Here is a 23,069-nt window from a genome sequence, read left to right on the forward strand (position 1 = left end):
CTGCAACTTGTTTATGTTTGTGTGCTTAGCACTATTCTATTCTATTGTATTTTGTTCATATGTTTGGTGTACATCACCCTGGTATCTTTCAGAGGAAGTGCAACTTACAAATAAAAAAAATGTGTTAAAATAAAATGTGCACAAAAGCCTTTTATCACATTGCCTACAAAGTATACAGAACTGAAAACGAAAGTTTGAGAATGACTGTGCTTAAAAGCAGAAGTTAAAAGGGAACTTGGGGAGTGTGCAGCACACACGGGAGAAATGGAACTTGGAGGAAATGAAACCTAAATGATCCATTTCCACCTACTCACCCTTGCAGGTGGACGAAGAGTCTGCAAAAAGATGAGCTCCACTTGTGCAGAAGTGCCATTATTCACTCTTGTGAACTCACTCAGGATCCCTGTGAGATACATGCATCAGATAGCTATTCTCTTTCCCTTGTTAAAAAAAATCACATTTCATTCATATTATCCTGGGATTTATGATAGCTGAATGTAGGGGCAGATGGAATGCAGAAGAAATTTTAGTTGAATCCTTTGTGTCGAAGAAGAATCCTCTGTCTGTACTGTCTTTACTGGGGTGGGGAACACGCAGTGGGCTGGACGCTTAGGTCCCCTAACCCCCACGGGCCACTTTTGACAGGTGGGCAGGGATGCCCATTTATCAACCACCTGACATCCCCATGATGTTTCCCTTTGCCTGTGTGACTTGAAATCAAACCACCCTCACAAAGTCACAGGGTTTTGCAAGCACTTATCATCTGATTGTTGGCAGGGCTTTGCCAATACCAACAATCAGATGATCAGTAGTGCCTGTACACCTCCCTTTTCAGCAAGGAGCCATGTCTTTGCCTGCCCACACATATATCATATATGATGTCTGATGTAGGTCAGGTGGGTGTGGCTTGACTGAAATGGCTCAGGGGCCAAGTAGGGAGGCCTGCTGCTAGGCCTTACTGGACCTGCTCACCCCACAACTGATATAATAAGACTGCAGCATCTTAAATAATGCCTCCCATCTCTGCAGGTTTCTTTCTCTACCTCCTCTTCTTCATCTTTTGCAGCTTTCTTTTGAAAACAGAAAGTTTGGGGAAGATAATAGACCATGTCATCAGCAGCCATTGCATCAGCACCCCTGTTCCCTTTCAGACCTATTTGCATGCCCAGCAAGGGAAAAGGGGAAGGAAGGAGCCATGATCAGGTGCCCATGGAGCAGAAGGCAGAAGCAAAGGTTTAGGGAAGAAGAGGAAGCTACAGCCTTTCTCTGTGGCAACAATCCTTATGTGTCACAGGCCAAGTGAAGAAGTGAGCATGCCAGATTAGCGGGCGCCTTTGCTTTCTGGCATGGACTCCCATGCTTGAATATGATAGCGAGATACTCTATAGGCAAAACTTTCCTTTGGTATAAAGCAACACTGGAGAGAATTTAGCCAGTTGGATTTTTGCTTGTTAAAGCTACAATAACTCTTCTAGGAACCCCAGTGATGATGTTAAATTAGATTTGCCTGAAGGACAGGAAATGAATTCAGCAGAACACGTCCCGATTACTTGGGCTCCTGCATTACATGTTTACAAGGAATGAGAGATTTGGCTTTTTTGGGGGGTGAAGGGGGTAGGAATTGAGAGATGAAGGAGAAAACAAAGCTTTATTGCTGAGTCTCACTTTGAGAAAAATGATTGAGCCTTGCCGCATACATCTCTCTATTACAGAGAAAGCAAATGTTGTGCCTTTCTGATATTGCTAGACTCCAGATCCCATCATCCCTGGCCATTGGCCATACTGGCTGGTGCAGATGGGAGTTGGATCCCAACAACATCTCTAGGGCACCGTGTTGACAGCTGCCGGCCAGTTAGATGTCCTGCTTTAATATGTGCTCATCTCCACAGTAAACTGTTTGATATAGGATGGGGTAGGAATTATCCTGCCCTGGGAGCTGTCCACACTGCTTTGCCTACTGCAGAAGAAAGTAGGGATGTTGGACTGTGAGCAAGGACCCTGGAACAGGGGAAGAGAATGGGTTAGAATCCAGCCTTTGAGTCCCCAGGTGTTGTTGGAATACAACTCCCACCATCCCTCGCTAGCAGGACCAGAGGTCAGGGATGATGGAAGTTGTAGTCCCACAATGTATAGGGACCCTAGGTTGAGAAAGGCTGGGTTACACTGTTCCTGAAGACTAGTGGGCCTGAGTTGCTGCAGTAGTCAAGGTACTGTGATAAAAGAGAGACAGAGCTCTAGGGTGCAGCAACTGACTCCACTGCAACATCTTACTCTCCTCCCATTCTTCCTCCAGCCCATGCCTCCTGCGTTGTTATTGTTTTAATTTTATGACCGTTCTAACCATATTTATATCATGTATCTATATATCTATATATCTATATTCGCAAGGCACATCTAGGCTGCAGAAATGGATGGGAAAGAAGAGTAGGTGCCTTTTTAAAATCGGTTGTTATAAGTACCTGTATTAAAAGAAGTAGTAGTAGTAGTAATCTGCTCCCCGATTTATCAAGAGTATTTTGGGCGAACTATTTCAATGTTTTAATGCAGCCGTTTAAGTAGAGTGAGCACAGAAACCGCTTTGCACACACGCACACGCGCTTACTGTGTATAATATGACATACGTCTAGAATCCACTCCCCTAGCTTGCCTTTCTGATACTCCTACCTCTTTAACAGCTCGCCCCCTCCCTTTCTCCACCCCGCCCACCCCAGTGGAGCCGGAAAAGCGCAGCGAACCCTCCACTTTTTGAGAAGCAGTGACGCCTCTGGAGCTGCCATGGAACCAGGTATACTGTAATTGATCCTTGCGTGGGAGGGGAAGCTGGATCAGGATCCGGGATGGGTGGGGGTGGGGTGGGGAAAACAACCTGGGAATTTGCGCCGCTTCCCCTTCGTGTGCTTTTAGAAGCGCCCTCTCTTTCCTAGAATCCCGTTTTATCCTAGCACAACTTTCTGACGTTCCTTATCTTAGCATCCTTTCTTCCAAAGTGGAGCGAGCGTGACCGCCACCTGTCCCGGCATGAAATCGGTGTCAGTGCCGATGAAGGAAAGATTTAGTTATTGATTACTTCAGTTTGTATATTCGTGTATTTTTCTTTGCCCGGTAAGCCGTAAAACGGTGCAAGCAGAAAACCTGACGTGGTCTAGACGTGTGGGGAGGGGTCTCTTTTTTTACAAAGGGGAGCTGCTGGTCGAACTGCTCCTCCGGGACCCCCGAGCCTGCGGCGGAGTTTGCAGCCCCGAGGGAAGGGAGAGGCAGGCGCGGAGTGTTCAGCTTTCGTTTCCTCCTCGCCGCGTGTTCCCTGCAGGTGGCAATGTGTACGAAGAGGCGCCGGGCCACGGGCCGCCCCCCGACGGCCAGGGGATCGACGTTATAAACGGCCCTATCCTGAATGGCCCTGAGGTTCAGGTAAGAAGCCCCTCCCACTCCCCAGCAAAGTATTCATAATGGATGGAAATTGTCTTTCAATGCGTTTAAGAATGCGATCAGTTCCGCAGAGTGGTTAGAGAGTGTCAGACTAGGACCAGGTTTCGCATCCTCACTGGGCCATGGAGCTCGCTCACTCAGCCTAGCCTACTTCCCAGGGTTGTTGTGAGGATAAGATGAGGGTAACAGGGGCTTGCTTTCTTTGATGTGGAGCGGGGGAAAGCCCCTCCACATCAACATGCTAAAAAAATTATTTTAGGCATGTATGCTGGCTCTTCAACATGCATGCAAGAACACGTGCATACCACTTATTCTCAGCAGCCTAATAATAATACAGTGGTACCTCGGGTTAAGTACTTAATTCGTTCCGGAGGTCCATTTTTAACCTGAAACTGTTCTTAACCTGAAGCACCACTTTAGCTAATGAGGCCTCCTGCTGCTGCCGTGCCGCCGGAGCCCGATTTCTGTTCTCATCCTGAAGCAAAGTTCTTAACCCAAGGTACTATTTTTGGGTTAGTGGAGTCTGTAACCTGAAGCGTCTGTAACCTGAAGCGTATGTAATCCGAGGTACCACTGTAATTCAAAAAACAGCCTTGGAATGGAGAACAGCGCTCTCTAGCAGTGCCTTCCTCACCCTAAGTCGTGGCCTTTTTATTTATTTTAATAATAATAATTTATTACTTATACCCAGACCATCTGGCCGGGCCTCCCCAGCCACCCTGGGCAGCTCCCAACAGAATATTACAAACACGTTAAAACATCAAACATTTAAAACTTCCCTAAACATATTTATTGCATTTATATCCTGCTTTCTTGTCCAGGGAGCTCAAGGTGGTGAACATGGTTGACGGCCTCCTCATTTAATCCCCCAAACAACCCTGTGAGGTTGGTTAGGCTGAGAGGCAGAGACTAACTCAAGGTCACTCAGCTTCATGGCCAAGTGGGGCTTTGAAACCTGGTCTCCCAGCTCCTAGTCTGGCACTCTATCCACTACTTCACAGTGGCCCTCATTTCTTTCTCTCTCTCTCTCTCTCTGAGATGGGACATGGGTGGTGCTGTGGGTTAAACCACAGAGCCTAGGACTTGCTGATCAGAAGGTCGGCAGTTCAAATCCCCGCGACGGGGTGAGCTCCCATTGCTTGGTCCCTGTTCCTGCCAACCTAGCTGTTCGAAAGCACCTCAAAGTGCAAGTAGATAAATAGGTACTGCTCCAGCAGAAAGGTAAACGGTGTTTCCGTGTGCTGCTCTGGTTCGCCAGAAGCGGCTTAGTCATGCTGGCCACATGACCCGGAAGCTGTACGCCGGCTCCCTCGGCCAATAAAGCGAGATATGCGCCGCAACCCCAGAGTTGGCCACGACTGGACCTAATGGTCAGGGGTCCCTTTACCTAGAATCATAGAATCATAGAATCATAGAGTTGGAAGAGACCACAAGGGCCATTGAGTCCAACCCCCTGCCAAGCAGGAAACACCATCAGAGCACTCCTGACATATGGTTGTCAAGCCTCTGCTTAAAGACCTCCAAAGTAGGAGACTCCACCACACTCCTTGGCAGCAAATTCCACTGTCGAACAGCTCTTACTGTCAGGAAGTGCTTCCTAATGTTTAGGTGGAATCTTCTTTCTTGTAGTTTGGCTCCATTGCTCCGTGTCCGCTTCTCTGGAGCAGCAGAAAACAACCTTTCTCCCTCCTCTATGTGACATCCTTTTATATATTTGAACATGGCTATCATATCACCGCTTAACCTCCTCTTCTCCAGGCTAAACATGCCCAGCTCCCTTAGCCGTTCCTCATAAGGCATCGTTTCCAGGCCTTTGACCATTTTGGTTGCCCTCCTCTGGACACGTTCCAGTTTGTCAGTGTCCTTCTTGAATTGTGGTGCCCAGAACTGGACACAGTACTCCAGGTGTGGTCTGACCAGAGCAGAATACAGTGGCACTATTACTTCCCTTGATCTAGATGCTATACTCCTATTGATGAGGCCCAGAATTGCATTGGCTTTTTTAGCTGCCTTTACCTTTACCTCTCTGAGATATGTGGCATGCTGGCTCTCTGCCATGGGGGGGGGGCGAGTTTACCAGGGTGTTTCTCTTAACCCCCATGTGATTCTTCTGTCTTTAGCTGGATGACTTTGTGGGTGCTCACGCCGAGTACGACGAAGAGAAGGAGGAGAGCAAGTACTTCCGCCGCAAGCGCTTTGGTGTGATCAAGAACCTCTTGGCGGCCAGCCTGGGGGGGATGCTGACCTACGGGGTCTTTCTAGGTATGCTACACTTTCATCGTCTTCATCTCCTGCTGCTACCCATAGCCTAGTCTCCCTCAGATGTTCATCTACCTGCAAGCCCAGCCGTACCTCTAGGTCAGGTGTGGCTAACTTTTTTCTGGTCATATTGATCCATTGCCAAGATTCTGGGGCAAAGTGTAAAAGTGGGTGTCATGAAAACTGCAGTTCCCAGGGCTGCCTTCCGAAAAGACTTTCCCACCAGCTATTTTATATTTATTTTTGAAATAATTTGATCCCTGCCTAATCACTGACGTGGAATGGACTCCCTGGGGAGGTTGTGGACTCTCCTTCCTTGGAGATTTTTAAGCAGAGGTTGGATGGTTATCTGTCATGGATGGTTTAGCTGGGATTCCTGCATTGCAGGGGGTTGGACTAGATGACCGTTGGTGCCCCTTCCAACTCTACAATTTTATTATTCTATGATCTTCAAGGGGAGTAATTGTTAGTAATCCCCTATGGTTCAGATGCATGGCTTGTATCCATTAGGAACTGTGCATCCAACATTGTGGACCTAATTTTGCAGAGTTGAGATCAGGCAGGATCCCGCCCTTTTGAATTTTCAAAAATATATTGCATCAGGCATTTTAGCTGAATTCTGGTTTTATGATTTTAACAAGATTTATGTTTGCATTATATTGCGCTTCTTGTACATCACTTAGAAGTCGTTGAAATTAAGTGGTATATAAATGGTTGAAATAACGATGTCTCAAGGCAACTTGCAGCTTCCAAATTTAGTGGTATAGTGAGGCATGGAAGGACCAGGCAGCTGGATGGGAAACTCCAGGATATGTTGGCTAAAGTGGATGATTAGCAGGACTCCACCACCATAGGGAGGTTATAGCCTGCTGAGATGTAGAGCAGATACAGGTTGGCAACCATTTGGAATGGACCGATGTTTCTGCATCTCTCAATACTAGAAGCTGGAGCCATCCAATGAAGTTGAATATTGGAAGACAAAAGGAAGTACTTCCTCATACTGTGTATAATTAAACTCTGGAATTTTCTATCACAAGATGTAGTGATGGCCACCATGTTGGATGGCTTTCAAAGGAGATTAAACACATGAATGGAGGATAAATATATCTGTGGCCACTAGAGGCAGCATGTTTCTGAATAGCGTTTCTGGGAAGGCGAGTAGCGAAGTGCTGTTGTGCTCATGTTCTGCTCATGGCCTTCCCAGAGGCCACTACAGGGAAGGGGATGCTGGTCTAGATGAGCCTTTGGTCTGATCCGGATGAGCTCTTTTTGTGTTCTTGCCTGTCTGTTTCTTGTGGTTCGGTTCCCTATCTTTGTTTTCAGCGGCTGATCCAGTCCTGTGACAGCTCAGTGTTTTTCCTGTGGTTCTGAACACAGCTATTTTATACCAGCTTAGGACATGATGCCGTGTGTTCCTTAGATACCGCCACAATTGTTACGATTGCAGTATTTCTGGTCTCTAAGCCAGGATTGCAACATCTGCTTGGGTGAAACCTTTATTTCCTCTTTCAATTGAAGCTGAAGTTGCAACCTAACAGAAAAGTGTTGGTTTGCTGTGATAAAATTAAATCCGAAATGGTGACCTGTTGCAAACTTAAATCTCTAGTGGTGATTCGTTGCATGGAGCACACCCGTTACTTCATAAAATGGAGGAAAGTGCTACTTTGTAGTTCATAAAGACCCTTTGGGATTACAGGTGTTGATTTGCTTGGTTTTTAGGGGCTCAGTCCACCAAACAACACTGTTTTGAAACTTGTCTTCACTTCCATGGTCCTTGTACATGGTAATTAATGGGAGGCAACACTGGTGTTTAGGTAACTGCATGTGTATCTTTATGTGGGAGCATTAAAAATATGCTGCCTTCCTCACAAGGGCATTCTGGTGGCAAAGTCCCAGAGGGAGCACTATCTGTTTTCATTTTCATTTTGCACATTTGATTCAGATCAAAAGGTTTTGGACCTTACCTTGTTGTGAAGGAGCAGGACGTGCAAGTTGCACCCTACTATTCCTCTGCAGCAGAATAACAGAATAGTATCATCCTGCCAATCTAGAAGGAGCAGATCCAGTGGCAGGGAAGAGAAGCAGCTCATGATGCTTGACATCCTGATGAAACCTGGGCCTCTGCCTCAGCTTCCAAGAGTATATTAAAATGGGTGGCTTTTTAACGATTTCACCCACTTGGTCCTGTTGGATGGTGTGGGTCTCAGTATGGTGTTGAACTCACTGAGGAAGCAAGCAGAGGGATCCTGGACAAGTCAGCTCTTTTTCTGAACATGACTGTATCTTGCAGCCCTGGTGCAATCTCTGAATATTCCCTGCCGCTTGGAGAGAAGAGCCTTCATCAGCCACTGTTAGCTTTTCCCCCCTTGGAGCTAGTTTAGCAGTGTGGTACCTGTACTGAACAAGGTTGTGCCAACTCTGAAGTGCCCCTGTCATCTCCCCTAGGCTTGCTGCAGATGCAGCTCATCCTGCACTATGACGAGACGTACCGAGAGGTGAAATACAGCAACCTGGAACTACAGAACATTGATAGCAAGATGCTGATGGGCATCAATGTCACACCTATTGTTGCCCTGTTCTACACTCCGATGCTCATCAGGTATTCCTCTGCTCTGACTTCCTGATCACCCCCTCTGAATACTTTTCATGCTATTCATACTTTTTTGTTGGGGGGTGGAGCTGTGCCTGGAATACAAATTTTGGGTGCGCCCATGCTAGGGGTTTTCTCGTGGACTTCTCACACTTTACCCTGCCAAAAGTGGGCGAAAACATGACAAGAGATGGGGGGAATGCACCTTCTGAAGCATGGAAGATTATGTAGCTTATAGTACGAGAACAATCAGTGGGCAGTGCTAAAAACCCTCAGTGTGGACGCACCATTCTTTTGTAAGGGGTGAAAAAACCTGAATCCTGTGTCCTGATGTAGCTAGAACACAAGTAATCTCACAGTTGTAAAAACATTTCACCCTGCCCAGAACACAGACCTCTTTTTTTCTGTCTTTCCAGATTCTTTGGCACCAAATGGATGCTGTTTTTGGCCGTGGGTGTCTACACACTCTTTGTCTCCACCAACTACTGGGAACGCTACTATACCTTGGTGCCATCGGCCGTGGCCATCGGGGCTGCCATTATACCTCTCTGGGCCTCCATGGGCAATTATGTCACCCGGTGAGCCTGTTGCAGAAGGGAAAGACACTAGATTGAAAGACCTCCCCCGAGTGTCTGTGTCTTTGCATGGCCCTTACCATACATAAGTATCATTCTGGTCACTGAGCGACTCTCCTTAACAATATTGTGAATTCCCGACCAGTGTTGGCATTGAGATGTTTCATCGTCAGTGTGGTGAATGGGTTTTGGGTGTTCTGGTTGCACCAACCTGCAGAAGCATTTCTTGGCAGCTTCCATGGGAGGAGGAGTTTTACGGCAGGTATAAGGAGCATGTGGCCCTCCAGATGTCCTTAGACTCTTGCTCCCATCATCCACAGCCACCATAGGGGTGGTGGGAGCATCTCACAGCATACATAAACATACAGTCGTACCTCAGAAGTTAAACACCTTGCGAGACAAACGTTTTGGCTCCCCAATGCTGCAAACCTGGAAGTGATTGTTCCAGTTTGCGAATGTTCTTTGGAACCTGAATGTCCGTTGTGGTTTCTGCAGCTTCCAATTTGCTGCAGCCGATTGGAAGCCATGCCTTGGTTCACGAACGTTTTGAAAGTCGAATGGATTGCCGGAACGGATTCCATTCGACTTCTGAAGTATGGCTGTACTGACCTTCGTTTTTGACTTGTTATGCTTTTATTGTATGGTTTTCATTCGGTCGTGCTTTGATGTATTTTTGTGATGTATCAGTGTATACATATTTCTTTTATAAATGAATAAAACAAATAAATCTGGAGTGCCACAGGCTCCCTACCCTTTCCCAGAGTGTGTCCTGGAGAGAGCAGGTGGGCAGCTGGTTGCACTCACCTGGTGATCTTATATGTTCGACTTGCTTCAACAGGATGGCACAGAAGTACTATGAATATGCGAACTACAAGTTGGAACATGTCCAGGAGCAGCAAAGGGCACCACGTGGGGCCTACAACTCCTACATTGTTGGCTTCCAGACTGTCTTTTATGCCATCTTCTATGTGAGAGCTCTATTAAAAGGGTTTGTTTTCATGCACCTTTGGGGTGGAGTGGGATGTGTGTGTATTCCCCATTGTCTCTTCTTGTCTGTTGGGAAATGGCAGCCCTCAGTGATATAGTTCAGTGAGGAGACACCCTCTCACTCTCTGCACATGTTGGGTTTCTCTCTCTCTCCTGCCCACGGTTGGTTTATCTTGCATTCTCTCTCACCCTGTTTTCCAGCTGAGCTTTGTCTGTGCCCAGTTTCCCATGTTTTTCTTCATAAAGGGGCACCTCTCTGATTTGAACCACACACTCTTCGGCGTAAAGCACTGCGGTGAGTATCCTGGCTGAGGGGCTGTAGCTCAGTGGGTAGAGCATCTGTCTTGCATGCAGAAGAGGTGTTTTGCTGGCTGACTTGCTGTAAGGTAGCCATTTACCTCCACCCCCCATTCCTTGAGCAAATGGAGCTTAATGTAAGTTGCCTCTCTGAGATCTTGGGGGTAGGGCAGATTGAAGGAGGAATTTGTTGTAAATTTACCTGTCTATGTATTGGGAGGAGGTTGGGTTACCAAACAAAATCACCTGTGCAGTTAATGAAAAAAATGAATGGGGAAAATAGGAGGATGGAGGGATTTGGAGAAACCTCTTTGGAGTGTCTTGGAACAAGTGAGTCAGTGAATGGTCTAGGGCTTCCCAACTGCTGGCTCCAGCCTCATCCATTGGCATGCAACTTCCTACTGTCCATACATGGCCACCTCTGGGCAATAAGTGTTCCCACCCCTGCCCTTTATACCCATGATCCTAATCTTTGGGAACCCTTTCCCAACTAGGCCTGTGGTCTCTGAAAGTGCTGGGTTTTTTCCTTGCAGGGACCAAGAGCCATGGGATTCTCACAGGGTTCAACACCACAGTTCTGCAGAAGCTGCCACACAGCAATGAGCTCATCACGGTGGAGAGTGTGCTCATGGGAGTGGCCTTCCTCTCCATGCTCCTGGTATGAAGCTAGGGACAAAAAAGCACAAGGGCAAAGGCATGGATTAACTCACCATGCTTGTGATCATCATGAAATCAGTAGTAAAAGCAATACATTCTGCAACCCAGATTCCTCTGCCCCTAAAATGTGTACACAGTTGGCAGGTAAATCACATACAAAGCAAATGTGTGTTCATTGTGCACGTGATAGGGCAATCCTCTTGAACCCCCTACGTGCATAAGAAGAGCCTTCTGGATCAGGCCAGTGGCCTATCTAGTCCAGCATCCTGTTCTCACACCAGAGGGCTATGGAAAGCCTGCAAGCAGGACATGAACATAACAACACGGTCCCCTCCTGCTGTTTCTAGCACCTGGTATTCAGAAGGATATCGTCTCTTGACTGTAAAGGTTATGTGGCTGCATATTGAGGAATATGCCCCAGCCAGAAACATAACTATGAATCAGTGCATTGACCTGTATATCTGCAGCAGCCACACACTAGGATTGCCTCTGTCTTTACCTAGCTAGGTATGGGTGCTCCACCTGTATGGGCTGGAGCATAGGGTAAGCGTTGTTGCTGCTGCTGCTGCTGCTGCTGCTGCTGCTGCCACATGGATTGTGGACCCAGGTAAGAGCTCTCAAGTGGTACTACGCAAAGATACAGCCATATCAAAACTGTCCCTTAACATAGGTGGAAATGAGGTTAAATGAGATGAATAAACAAAATCTCTGGTCTATGTAAATGTGATCCATTTCTTTATTTTACCGTGCAAGGGGCAGAATTAATATGGATACTGGGTTGCCATTGAAAACAGCAGCCCCATGTCGAGTTCTCTTTGCCCCATCTGTAATAGACAGACTTCTGATGTCATCTTGTTTCATATTTCTCTGCCTCACATCATTGGCTGCTGCTGATGTGTATGTTTGGCAGGGGAGGTGATGGGACAATGCAGGAAATTATGCTTAAACATTCCCAGCAGAGATGGGGAATCTGTGGCCCTCCTTATAATTTGTGGACTGTAGCTTCCACCATCCCTGCCCATTGGCCATGCTGGCTGGGGCTGAGTTCTGCCCCCATTCCTCTTTTTAACAAGGAGAGTACATGGAGAGCCCTGGTCATTTTTGCCCAGCTTCTGATATCTCAGTGCCACACCTTTCTGTTTCCACAGGTGTTGCTTCTGTGTGGCTCAGCCTATCGCCCCACAGAGGAGATAGATTTGCGCAGCATTGGCTGGGGCAACATCTTCCAGCTGCCTTTCAAGCACATGCGGGACTACCGCCTGCGCCACCTCATTGTCTTCTTCATCTACAGTGGATTTGAGGTGGTCTTCTTCTGCACTGGCTTCACCCTGGTAATGCGAAGTCCTCTCAGGTTTGGAGACAGGAAGGGCTGGGCATCCACGTACCTCTGTGCTAACCAAAAGGTCCTTCCTCTCCACTTCCCAGAACTATGGTGTCTGCTCCATTGGCCTGGAGCGCATGGCGTACATCCTCACCGCTTATGGACTCTCCTCTGCTGTCTGCTCCACCCTGGGTCTCTCTATGTTGTGTCTGCCTCGCCAAGTTCCCCTGCTTGCCGGAGCATCGGTCCATGCCATCCTCTTGATCGGCCTCTTCTGCTGGGCACCTCAGGCCCGTAGCTTAGGCGAAGAAGCCCTGCTCTACCTGGTAGCTGCACTCTGGGGTCTTGGCAGTGCCCTCAACAAGACAGGCCTCAGCTGTGAGTAAAACAATACCCCTTTGGTGTCGGAGCCTTATACCAAGTCAGATCATTAGTCTGTCTACCTCACTATTGTCTATGGCAGTGTTTCCCAAACTTGGGTCTCCCGCTGTTTTTTTTTTAACTACAATCCCCACCATCCCTGACCACTGGTCCTGCTAGCTAGGGATGATGGGAGTTGTAGTCCAAAAATAGCTGGAGACCCAAGTTTGGGAAACCCTGGTCTACAGTGACTGGCAGCAATTCCCGAGGCTTTCAGCCACGGTTCTCTCCCATCCTACCTGGAGATGCCTGGGATTGAACCTGGGACCTTCTGCATGCGAAGCAGAGGCTGCAAACAGTGCTTGCACTTGGTGTAGTAGCTGTTGTACCTTCCATAGACTAGGACAGGAGTAGCCAATGCTGTGCCCTGCTGTTGGACTCTCAACTCCCATCAGCCCCAGCTAGCATGGTCAATCATCAGGGATGATTGGAGTTGGGAGTCCAACAACATCTGGAGGACATCACCTTGGCTTCCTCTGGACTAGGAGGTACAGCAAGCTGAGCTGGACAATACCATGGTAACAACAACTCTCTGAAATAGTGTGATAGATGCTTGTTACCTGGAAGAGGCTCAATTCTAACTGCTTGAATGGCAGGTAGTGTATTCTGTGAACTTCAGTCTCCCTTGACGGTGTCACTGATCACTAGTCGAGCAAAATAATGGGCTTGTTCACACATGGCAATCAACACAGATGCAAGTGGTTTCTCCATCTGTACAAGTGTCTATGTGAAACACTGTATGCTTGTTGATCTATTGTGTACACAGCTGAATATTACATGTCAACAACTGTGTGAGTGTACAGCTCCTTTGTTTACATGCATTATAGACTGGTCATGCATGGGCACCCCTAGTAACTGCCCCCAAGATATTTTTCCATGGTTTGTTACACATTTTGGAGGGGAGCATTTTATAAGATGCATTGTTTTCCTAACCTTTCATACTAGTCTGTACTGAGAACAGCGGAAATAATGCAGCGGTGTAGCACCTTAGAAGGCTTCACACGTTTATTATGGCATAAGATTTATTGGATTACAGTCTGCTTCTTCAGAATCATGAAGGGTTATCAGGTCCGTGTGTGTGTGTGTGTGTGCGCGCGCGCGCGCGTGCACACGGACATGCGCATACACACACACACATATGGGTGAAGGGCGATTGTGAAGAATAAGATAGGCAATGAAAGCTAATAGTCTCTGAATCTAGTTGCTGCATCCCTGTCCCCTGCCCTTTCCCTACAGCACTCCTGGGGATACTTTATGAAGACAAGGAGCGTCAGGACTTCGTCTTCACCATATATCACTGGTGGCAAGCCATAGCCATCTTCGTTGTTTATCTCTGGTCTGGACTGCCCATGAAGGTGAGTGGGAAGTCTGGCACTGCATGAATTCTTTGACCTCTCTGGCTCTTGGTGGCATATGAAGATGACTTTGAAAGGAGGAGAGTTCCTCTGGCCTGGGGATAATAAGAGAATAAATCTAAAGCCAGTAGTGTTGTGAAGGAACTTGAAGGAATGAGCAGAAAGGGTTCATGGAATGGCGTCTAGGTGATAGTTCTCCTTTGCCTAGGTCATATTTGCAGAACTGACCTTTGTGTTAACTGATGGAGTCTCTTCCTTCTAGGCCAAGTTATCCATCGTGCTCGCTACTCTGGTAGCTGCAGTAATATCTTACCTGTGGATGGAGCGTAAAGTAGCCCAGATGATCCCTCATCGCCTCCCCAAAATTCCCAAGCCCCGTCACAAGGTGCGGGGCTACCGTTACATGGACGATGACAACTCTGACGAGACTGGCTCTGAGAAGGAAGAGGATAAGGAGAGCGACTCCTCTGAGGAAGAGGCAGAAGGGGAGGAACCCAGTGGCCTCCGTGATCGACCTCGCCGAAGGAACAGATGTTCCTATGAGCAGGCCTTGGGAGGGGAAGGGGGAGAGAATGTGGGCTAGTGCCTGCCCTTTTCTCGCCTGTCTGGGTTGGGACATGACTCTCAGGTGCCTTTGGCATCAGCCTCTCTCCATCGCTTGAATCCTCTTTCTGCCATGTTTCAACTTTGTTGGGACCACAGGCTGTTTTTGAGCCATTTCCTTACCTCGCTCCTGACACTTCAGCTACAGTCGGAAGAGAGTGAAGCTTCAAAGGCACACTTCCTGACAAACGTTCTTCATGCCTCCCCTGCCGAATATGTGGCAGGAATCGTAGTCTCCAGCTTCAGACTGTGGGTGGTACAATATATCCAGGCATCTCCCCATGGAAAAGTTTAGGTGGATTGTGAGAAATAAGTACAAGGTACGAAATGTCAACGCTTTAGATGCGTAAGCCCCTGGAGGTTGGGAGAAGGGGGATTACGGTACATCAAACTTTTCTTAGTCTTTAGAAACAAATGGCAGTAAAGTCTTGGTACATTTTCACAGTGGCGTAGCGTGGGGGGTGCCAGGGGGGCAGGCCGCACCGGGCGCAACATCGGGGGGGGGCGCGCTCGCTGCCTCCGGAGTCGCCGAAGAGCCTCAGGCGCAGGCTGTAGCAGAGCCGCATGTCTCGCGGAACCGACGAGCTGTGCGCGCGCCCGGGCTGAAGGCGCCCGGCAGGCAGCCCCTCCTCACAGCCCCGCCTCCGCTGCTGCTGCAGCTGCTGGGCTGTTGCATTTTCCTCGCCTCTCTGCCCCCCTCCTCCTCCGGGCAAGCGGCGTCGTTTGGGCGGCAGCGCCAGCGGCAACTCGCAGGTTAGGGGTTGGGGGGGTGCAAATTACGTGCCTTGCCCCGGGTTAGGGGGCGCAAATTACTTGCGTTGCCCCGGGTGGTGACAACTCACGCTATGCCGCTGCATTTTCATAAGTTATTTTACTGTGTAGGTTGGCTCCTGAAGGTGTTTCTGTGGCCTATCACAGTTGGCCCTATTGCTGGTGGGTATTCTCTCTCTCTCTGATAATATGCAAGTTTACCCACTAAAGACCTTGCAATAAAATTGATCCTGCTCATTTGACACCCAGTGCTCACATGATAAACCAATAAAGAACCTTGCCTTGATAAATTGTACACAGCATAAAAGTTGACTGGCAGAGGCTGTGTGTCAGCTGTCTTACTTAGCAGGAACTTCCAACTGCACAGTTCCTGAGCACTATGCATGCAGTGATTGCTCTCTGGTTGTAAGCCAGGGCCCAATTTTGCCCATGAGGTCTATTTCCCCCAAACTACACTCACCTGCCCCACACCTGATGTCAGCTGCAGGGCAGGTAAAGATGCATCATGATTGGCTGTATGACTTGGGTTCTCCATGAGGAACTTCTACAGTCACACGCTGCAGAGGGCAGCTTTTCCAGCTCTGTGTGTAGTGCTTGGGAAGTGCTGAGTGCAGGACATGGGAAGCACTTTGCACATCACTGACTGGCTGCCAGCTGCTTGGGAAGTGATGTCCAAGGAGGCTTTGACAGGTGTCAGTCATCTGGAGATTTCAGGTTGCCTTGTGGGTTTGACAACCCTAGTAAGGAGAGAATCTTGGTTAGCTTCCTCAAGCTTAGACTTTGAATCCTGAACTGGGGGGCAGAGGGGAGCTTGGCAGGGCATTGTGGGCACCATGGCATCTGCAGGGACCATGTTGGCAAAGCCGGATGAAGGCAACACTGAGCTAGGTAGTCCAGTGGCCTGAAGGGATGCAAGACAGCGTCCTGTCTTCTTAGTGCAAGGACCCAAGTTTAATCCTCGGCATAACACTGGCAGCCGAAAGGAAATCAGGCAATACTGTACATATTTGGGGCAGGGAAGAAGTAGGGGCACTGTGGAAAGAACATCCTCCCCAAGGCAATCTCTTGAGTTGGGTATGTGTGCAGAGGTGAGGTTCAAACGCAAATCTTCATTGCTCATTGTGCCTCAGACAGTGAGCCACTGGGAGCACCAGGAATATTCTTGATTGTAAAGGATCCCCTCCCCCACTTTCTCTGATCCTTAAGATCGGACCCTATTTTTATATGCTCCAGTTCCCTCAAAACCTGTTTTTATCATTTTTAATATGCCTTTATACTACTGTTTTACTGGTTTTGTATTTTTGTTTTAGTTGTTAATAGTGTTTCTACACGGTATAATTCAACACTGTATATATTTTTAAATGGTGGAACTGTTTCTAAATGATTTTAAATAAAATACATTAGTAAAGGTTCGCTTGAAGCAAACACCTTAAGAGATGCAGCAAATATATTTCAATGAAAGGAGAATTTTTCCAAACCTAGGGATCCTTATAAAATTATTTGGGATTGAGGAATTCTCATTGAAAGGCACATCTATGTTTTACATCTGTGTAGGTGTGACAGGCATGGGAATCCTGAGAGACCAAAAAGTTGGCAACTCAAGTAGACAGGAAGGAGCCAACCCTCATTTCTCTTCTGTGCCTCAAGCTGGTCCTACCCCAGCTTTCCTTCAGCCGCATTCTCTTGGAGTTCTTCCCTCCGCTCCCCTATTAACTGCCCCTTGTCCTTTTGTGACATCAGAGGCAGTCTGTAGATAACAGTATCAGCACAGCCTCCCTGAGCCTGAAAATTCTGGGGACACCTCAGCAGTAATTTTTTTCAACTATTAAAAATATTTACAGCCCACTCTTCATGTTTGCTGATATGGGTGCGGCAGGTCTCATAATAAACTCAGGTATTTGATCTTCCATTATCTGTCTTTGGAATATTGCAGGGTGGGGAAACAAAGACGGAGACCCAGACCTAATGAACTTCCTTAAAGATTTTGAATTAATACTTCTACAAGAAACATGGTCAACTAGAGATATTAAAATCAATGGATTCACCTCCTATACGAAACCCGCAGTGAAAACAAACACGAAGGGCCGGCCGAAAGCAGGGTTCTGTTGCATGATCAAAGACAACTTAGGGTTTGAAATCAAGCAGCTAGAAAAATGCTTACCACTTGCACAAGCTCTACTTTTAACCCAAAAAGACGATACTTTGCTACTTGTAAATGTCTATATCCCCCCAACCAAAAACAACAGCAGCAGTGAAAATTGGTCACAACTAACCTTTTATATAGAAAATTTGATCGATAAATACCCAAATGCCTCACTGATAATAGCAGGTGATTTTAATGCCAGAGTGGGAACCAACAATGAACAACTATGTAGCAAACTAAATTGGAATACTGATAATGATATCGCACATGCCCTGAAAATAGGACGATTCTCCAGAGATAGGGTTGTAAACAACGAAGGCTTACGCCTACTTGAATTATGTAACAACTTTAATTTGCAGATTGTGAACGGTTCAACAAAAGGCGATAGAAGCGGGGAGTTTACATACTTCTCCCCCCGAGGATGCAGTGTCATCGACTATATTCTTGTCCCTTATAATATTATAAATTCAATCATGGACCTCAAAATTGGAACGCGTACTGAAAGCGACCATCAGCCATTATTGCTGTCTATTAACTTAAAGGACGAAACCAAAATAACCAAGTACAATATCATAGAACCTTCTCAATACAAACAAATGACCCAATTAAAATGGTCCCAGGAAATGAGTGCAGCAGTGGGGCAAAAACTTACAGCCAACCTGAGAAAACAAGTATTATCCAACTTAAAGACCACTAATCCCTACAGTGATATTCCGAAAATTTATAATGAAATCTTCCAAATGTTTGTAGAGCTTAGTACTCCACCTAAAGTTTGGGTACTTAAACATAGCGCTAGCCCTTGGTTTGATGATGAATGTTTCCAGCTAAAAAGAAAGCTGCGCCAAACATTTAAAAATAATCGCGCTAAACTAGAGCCCTCTTATCTTGATGAAAAAAGACAATACCATTACATTCTGGCCGAAAAGAAACAGAAATATGCAACCCAAAAATGGCTACAATTACTCGACTCAATTCAGAGTAAAAACAACAAAGCGTTCTGGAACCTGGTGTACGGAGGATTGAAAGCCGAAAACCAACTAACTTTACCACCAATTGCAGAATCCAAATGGTCCCAATACTTCACATCTGTATTTAACAATCTACACAGTGAACTCAAAGGAAATGAGACCACTAAAAATAAAATCAATAAACTCCAGGAGTGGCCAAGGGTAGAAGAAGAGGAAATTAGAGAGATAGTTAAAAATTTCAAATCGGGGAAATCTCCTGGGCCAGATGGTCTACCAATAGAATTATTCAAGACCTATATAGATTGGTGGGCAGAACCCTTAGCTCAATTGTTTACTCTCATAGATAAATATGGGATCATACCTGAGATATGGTTAAGATCAATAATTATCCCAATCTTTAAAAATGGTGACCCAAAAGAACCAAGGAATTACAGACCGATAAGCCTATTATCAGTGATAGGGAAAATCTACGCCAAGCACCTTTTATCTAAACTTCTTACCTGGATGAAAAATCTAAATTTACCAGGGAAAGAACAAATAGGTTTCTCCAAAGGTTGCTCTACATTAGACCACTGCCTTATACTTATGCATTTGGTTGAAAAATATAGATCCCAAAGGCAATCTAAGATATATGCTGCTTTTGTAGACTTTCGTGGTGCATTCGACTCAATTGACCGCCCAAAGCTGTGGAGGAAACTCGCAGAATTAAAAATTGATCAACGCTTATTGATTCTAATACAAAATCTATACTCTTCCAATACCTGTCAAGTCAAACTTAACACCAAAGGTCACCTTTCATCAGACATCCCAAACTCGAAAGGGGTAAAACAAGGGTGTATTCTCGCTCCCTTTCTATTTAATTTATTTTTATCAGACTTGCCAGATCACCTCCAAAAAATAGAATCACATGCCCCTAAACTTAATCAGAAACCAGTTCCTCTCTTATTATACGCAGACGATGCTGTCCTACTATCATTAACGAGCTTGGGTCTGAAACGTCTTATATCTTCTCTGATCCTTTACTGCGAATGTAACAAACTCTCTATAAATTATGAGAAGACAAAAATTTTGGTCTTCTCGAATGGTTGGAAATTAGAGAAATGGAAAATAAGAGGGCAAGAAATCCAACAAGTGAAAATCTATAGGTATCTGGGAATCTTATTCCAGAGCAATTTAGGGTGGGCAAATCATCGCACAAATGCCATAAAACAGGCAAAGTGTACCTCATCAGCAGTTGCCCGTTTTTATTATCAGAAAGGTAATCAATTTATTCCTGCGGCCAATCAGATATTTCAAACAAAAGTGCAATCCCAGATATTCTATGGAATCCCGCTATGGGTCCAAGCATATAACAGTGATTTAAAAAAGATTCACTCCAGCTTTCTGAGACGTATTCCTGGACTCCCAGCTGTGATCAAATATGAAACAATGTGTGCAGAAATAGGCATACACACAATGGAATATTGGGCATGGTCCACCTCAATAAAGTACTGGTTACGCTGCCATTTTCGCTGCCCTCCATCAAGTCTGCTCGCTGATTTGCTCAAAGACTCCTATAAATCAAGATGGTATCAGTACCTCGAAAAAAAGATTGAATCTCTAGGCATCGAGCTGGAGCCCCTGTACAATTCTAATGAGCAATACATTTTCCATAACATCCTAACTAGACTAAAGGATGTCGAGAGACAAAATATTATGGCAGCTGTAAACAAAATTTGCTCCCCAATATTCTATGATTTAAATATCCTAGACAGCAGAGCCAATTACGTCACTAAATTAATAATCCCAGCCCAACGTAGGGCTTTCATGCTGGCCCGTTTGAATGTTTTTCCCTCAGCATTTGTCAGGGGAAGATATCAAAACATTCCTAGAAACAAGAGATTCTGCAGATGTTCTATGAATGTCCCGGACACTGTAGAGCATATTCTCTTTCATTGCCCATTGTATAGTATCCCACGTCAACGCGTGCTGTCCCCTCTTTTGGGTGGTCTGGAACCCCAGCAAGGTGAATGTGTGGGATTCTGCCTATCCGACGTCGACCAAAGGGTAACGGCGGGGGTAGCCGAGTTTTTGGCAGCAGTCCTCCAAGGAGCAGGTTAACAACGAAAACCACTGATTTTATATGTATATATATATATATATGTATGTAGCCAACTGCTGCCTTTTATATATATTTCAAAGCTTTTATATGTTATTTCCTCTTTTATGGTTTTATTTGCACAATGCCTAATAAAGGTTTGATAAGTAAGTAGTAAGAATAAAAAGATAGAATAGACACTACAGGTTGAGGTATATAGAAAAATATTTACCTGCTAACTTCCACAGGTTTCATCTGTTCATGAATATCCACCAGTTTCCTTTCACATGCATACACTCACATGACCATATTTTAAACCTTCCATACACACACACACACACACACACACAGAGAGAGAGAGAGAGAGAGAGAGAGAGAGAGAGAGAGAGAGGCATAAGCTAACCAACATCCATGAATAATTCCAGCAGACACATTCACTCATATTTCACTCTGCATTCACGTTCAAGCAGAGTGGCCCAGCGGAAGCGTGCTGGGCCCATAACCTGTTGTTGGGATACTGCCAGGGAGACAAAGGCATCAGGCAGCCTATACGTCGTCTCCAGACAATCTCTCGATCTCCCATAGAACAGCATCAGTCAATTAGTGACATGAGCCTCAGACACATTCTAAGACTCATGCACGCCCTTTCTGCAGAGTTTCCATAACGGAAGATGCACCCAGAAGAGCATATTTACAGCTTTATTCAACATTGGTCAGAACAAAGGAAAAACATGACTGCTTACTTTCATGTCGAGGAAACAGCCAGAAGCAAAGGCTATATACAAAACGGAAACTCCCTGTGAGCAGGAGGTATGCAGGCTTGTGACACATAACAGACTGTTCCCTTTTTAAGGAGGAACGGAAATATCCTAACAGCGTTTACTCCACAAACATCCACCAGGTTCAGTTGACCAGCTTCTGAAGGTGAATTTCAACCAACTTCCATTCCCAAATATCAGCCTGCTTCAGCCTTCCGACACCCATGGGCTTCTAAATGTGAACTCCACCAGCTTACATCCACCAATATCTGCCAGCTTTTGTTACATAGATCACCAGACATCAGCCAGCTCCTTACCGTGGATATCAGCCACTTTCAAGCTGTGATCCTGCTCATCAGGTAAGGTTGCCTTATCACTCCATAGCATCCCACAGCCAGATGATCACATTTGTCCATCTGCCAATTCACATCCTCCATGTGGAAAAAGACCAGGCAATGCTGAATGTCACAGCTGTTGCTTTCTGTATTCTGTTGGGAAAGAGTAAAAGGCCCACATTTATAGTCACTAGGTTGCCATGTTCTTTTGTGATGTCACAGTCTGTAGCCAATGGCAACAGCTGAGGATGCTGCATCATAATCTCAGGCCTCACAATTATAAAGGCAGCTCAGCAGAGATTTATCTATGTGCTTGTTTATTGTTTAAAATATTTATAGACCAGCCTTCATTTGTACTGATACCATGTGGGAACAACCTTAAAATTGTTGTAGGGGATCTTTTTCAGCGCAGAGGCCACATCTCCCTGAAGAGTGTTGCATGGCAGTGGTGGTTAAGGGTCAGAGTGGAGTGGAGCAATGTGACTCATATTTTTGTGCAAAAGCCAACCCTAAATTTTCTATGACAGTTGGGAAGTCTGGTTATGAAGACTAACTTTATGAAAAACTTTTGTATTGTGTAAACAAAATCTGCCCTTTTCCCCTTATGAGGTATCCAAGAGCCCATATAGAGTCCTTATGTAGGTTCCCTATTGGTAGGAGAAAATAGCAGAGGCCAACCAGAGAATATTGAGAAGCAAAGCAGCTAGTAAGCCTGATCTTTATTAATCTGTTGCAAGAGGGTGCTCCCCTCACATGCAGGAAAGGAGGAGGAACCCAGAACAATGGCGCGCAAGGCCTTATATAGACGTTTTAAATTCCCTGCCCTGGAGCTCAAGACCACCCCTCCATATATCATACATACATCACAGAAGGGGAGTAACCAAAGACCACCCCCACATACCTACATCACAGAAAAGGTGGTCTAAAACAGAAATCTGAATGACTTGTTTATCTCGTCTGACAGGCTACCTGTTTAATGGTCACTTGATTGGATTGCCTGCTTACTTGATTAGATACCCTGGGGAGCCTGGCCATTCTTTTGTAATGATAAATACTTAGTAATGATAAATACTTAGTTCCTAAGTCAGGTCACAGGCTCACCCTGTTCAAACACAGACATACCTTTAAGACAGGATTTGTGAAGGAAAAGACAATGGGGAGGCTTTTCCATTTTCCTTTGACCTTGCAGTGAAAACATTTGGTCAGTTTGGGATCAAAAATGGTTCCAGGTCTGTCTTCCTGTGCTGATCTATGTACGTGCATGGTTGGTACACTTATGAACATTTAACATATATCTAAGACCTCAAAATTCTTATCACAGAATGGCAGTTTAGGGTTTGCCAACAAATGTCTGACTGTACATTTGTCTACTATGTTTTGTGTGAGGATTCTAGTACTACAGGTAACATTCTACATCTGGGCAGCCCAGATCCTGCCAATGTAGTAATCTCAGCTACACAAATGTAATCGAGTAGAAGAGCCTTCCTAAAAAATATGGGGGGAAACCAAAACACACAACTGAAAACA

General features: G+C 45.9%; 1 protein-coding gene and 1 long non-coding RNA gene across 2 annotated transcripts; one reads left to right on the plus strand and one right to left on the minus strand.

Annotated features, from left to right (window-relative positions):
- The first annotated feature begins 2,702 nt into the window (after nt 1-2,702).
- UNC93B1 (unc-93 homolog B1, TLR signaling regulator) lies at nt 2,703-14,722 on the plus strand. Its single transcript, XM_081203698.1, has 12 exons — nt 2,703-2,785; nt 3,308-3,408; nt 5,547-5,688; nt 8,131-8,284; nt 8,692-8,853; nt 9,689-9,818; nt 10,039-10,132; nt 10,668-10,792; nt 11,940-12,122; nt 12,217-12,490; nt 13,769-13,887; nt 14,150-14,722. Exons 1-12 carry the CDS (start codon nt 2,776-2,778, stop codon nt 14,468-14,470), a joined length of 1,815 nt encoding a protein of 604 aa, XP_081059824.1. The 5' UTR covers nt 2,703-2,775; the 3' UTR covers nt 14,471-14,722.
- LOC308592379 lies at nt 13,511-14,622 on the minus strand. Its single transcript, XR_014010490.1, has 2 exons — nt 14,489-14,622; nt 13,511-13,982 (listed from the first exon to the last, which is right to left on the minus strand). It is a non-coding gene; the product is annotated as an uncharacterized lncRNA (long non-coding RNA).
- Nucleotides 14,723-23,069: the final 8,347 nt, after the last annotated feature.

This window comes from Podarcis bocagei (assembly GCF_964188305.1).
Source record: "Podarcis bocagei genome assembly, chromosome: 1".
Lineage (NCBI taxonomy): Eukaryota > Metazoa > Chordata > Lepidosauria > Squamata > Lacertidae > Podarcis > Podarcis bocagei.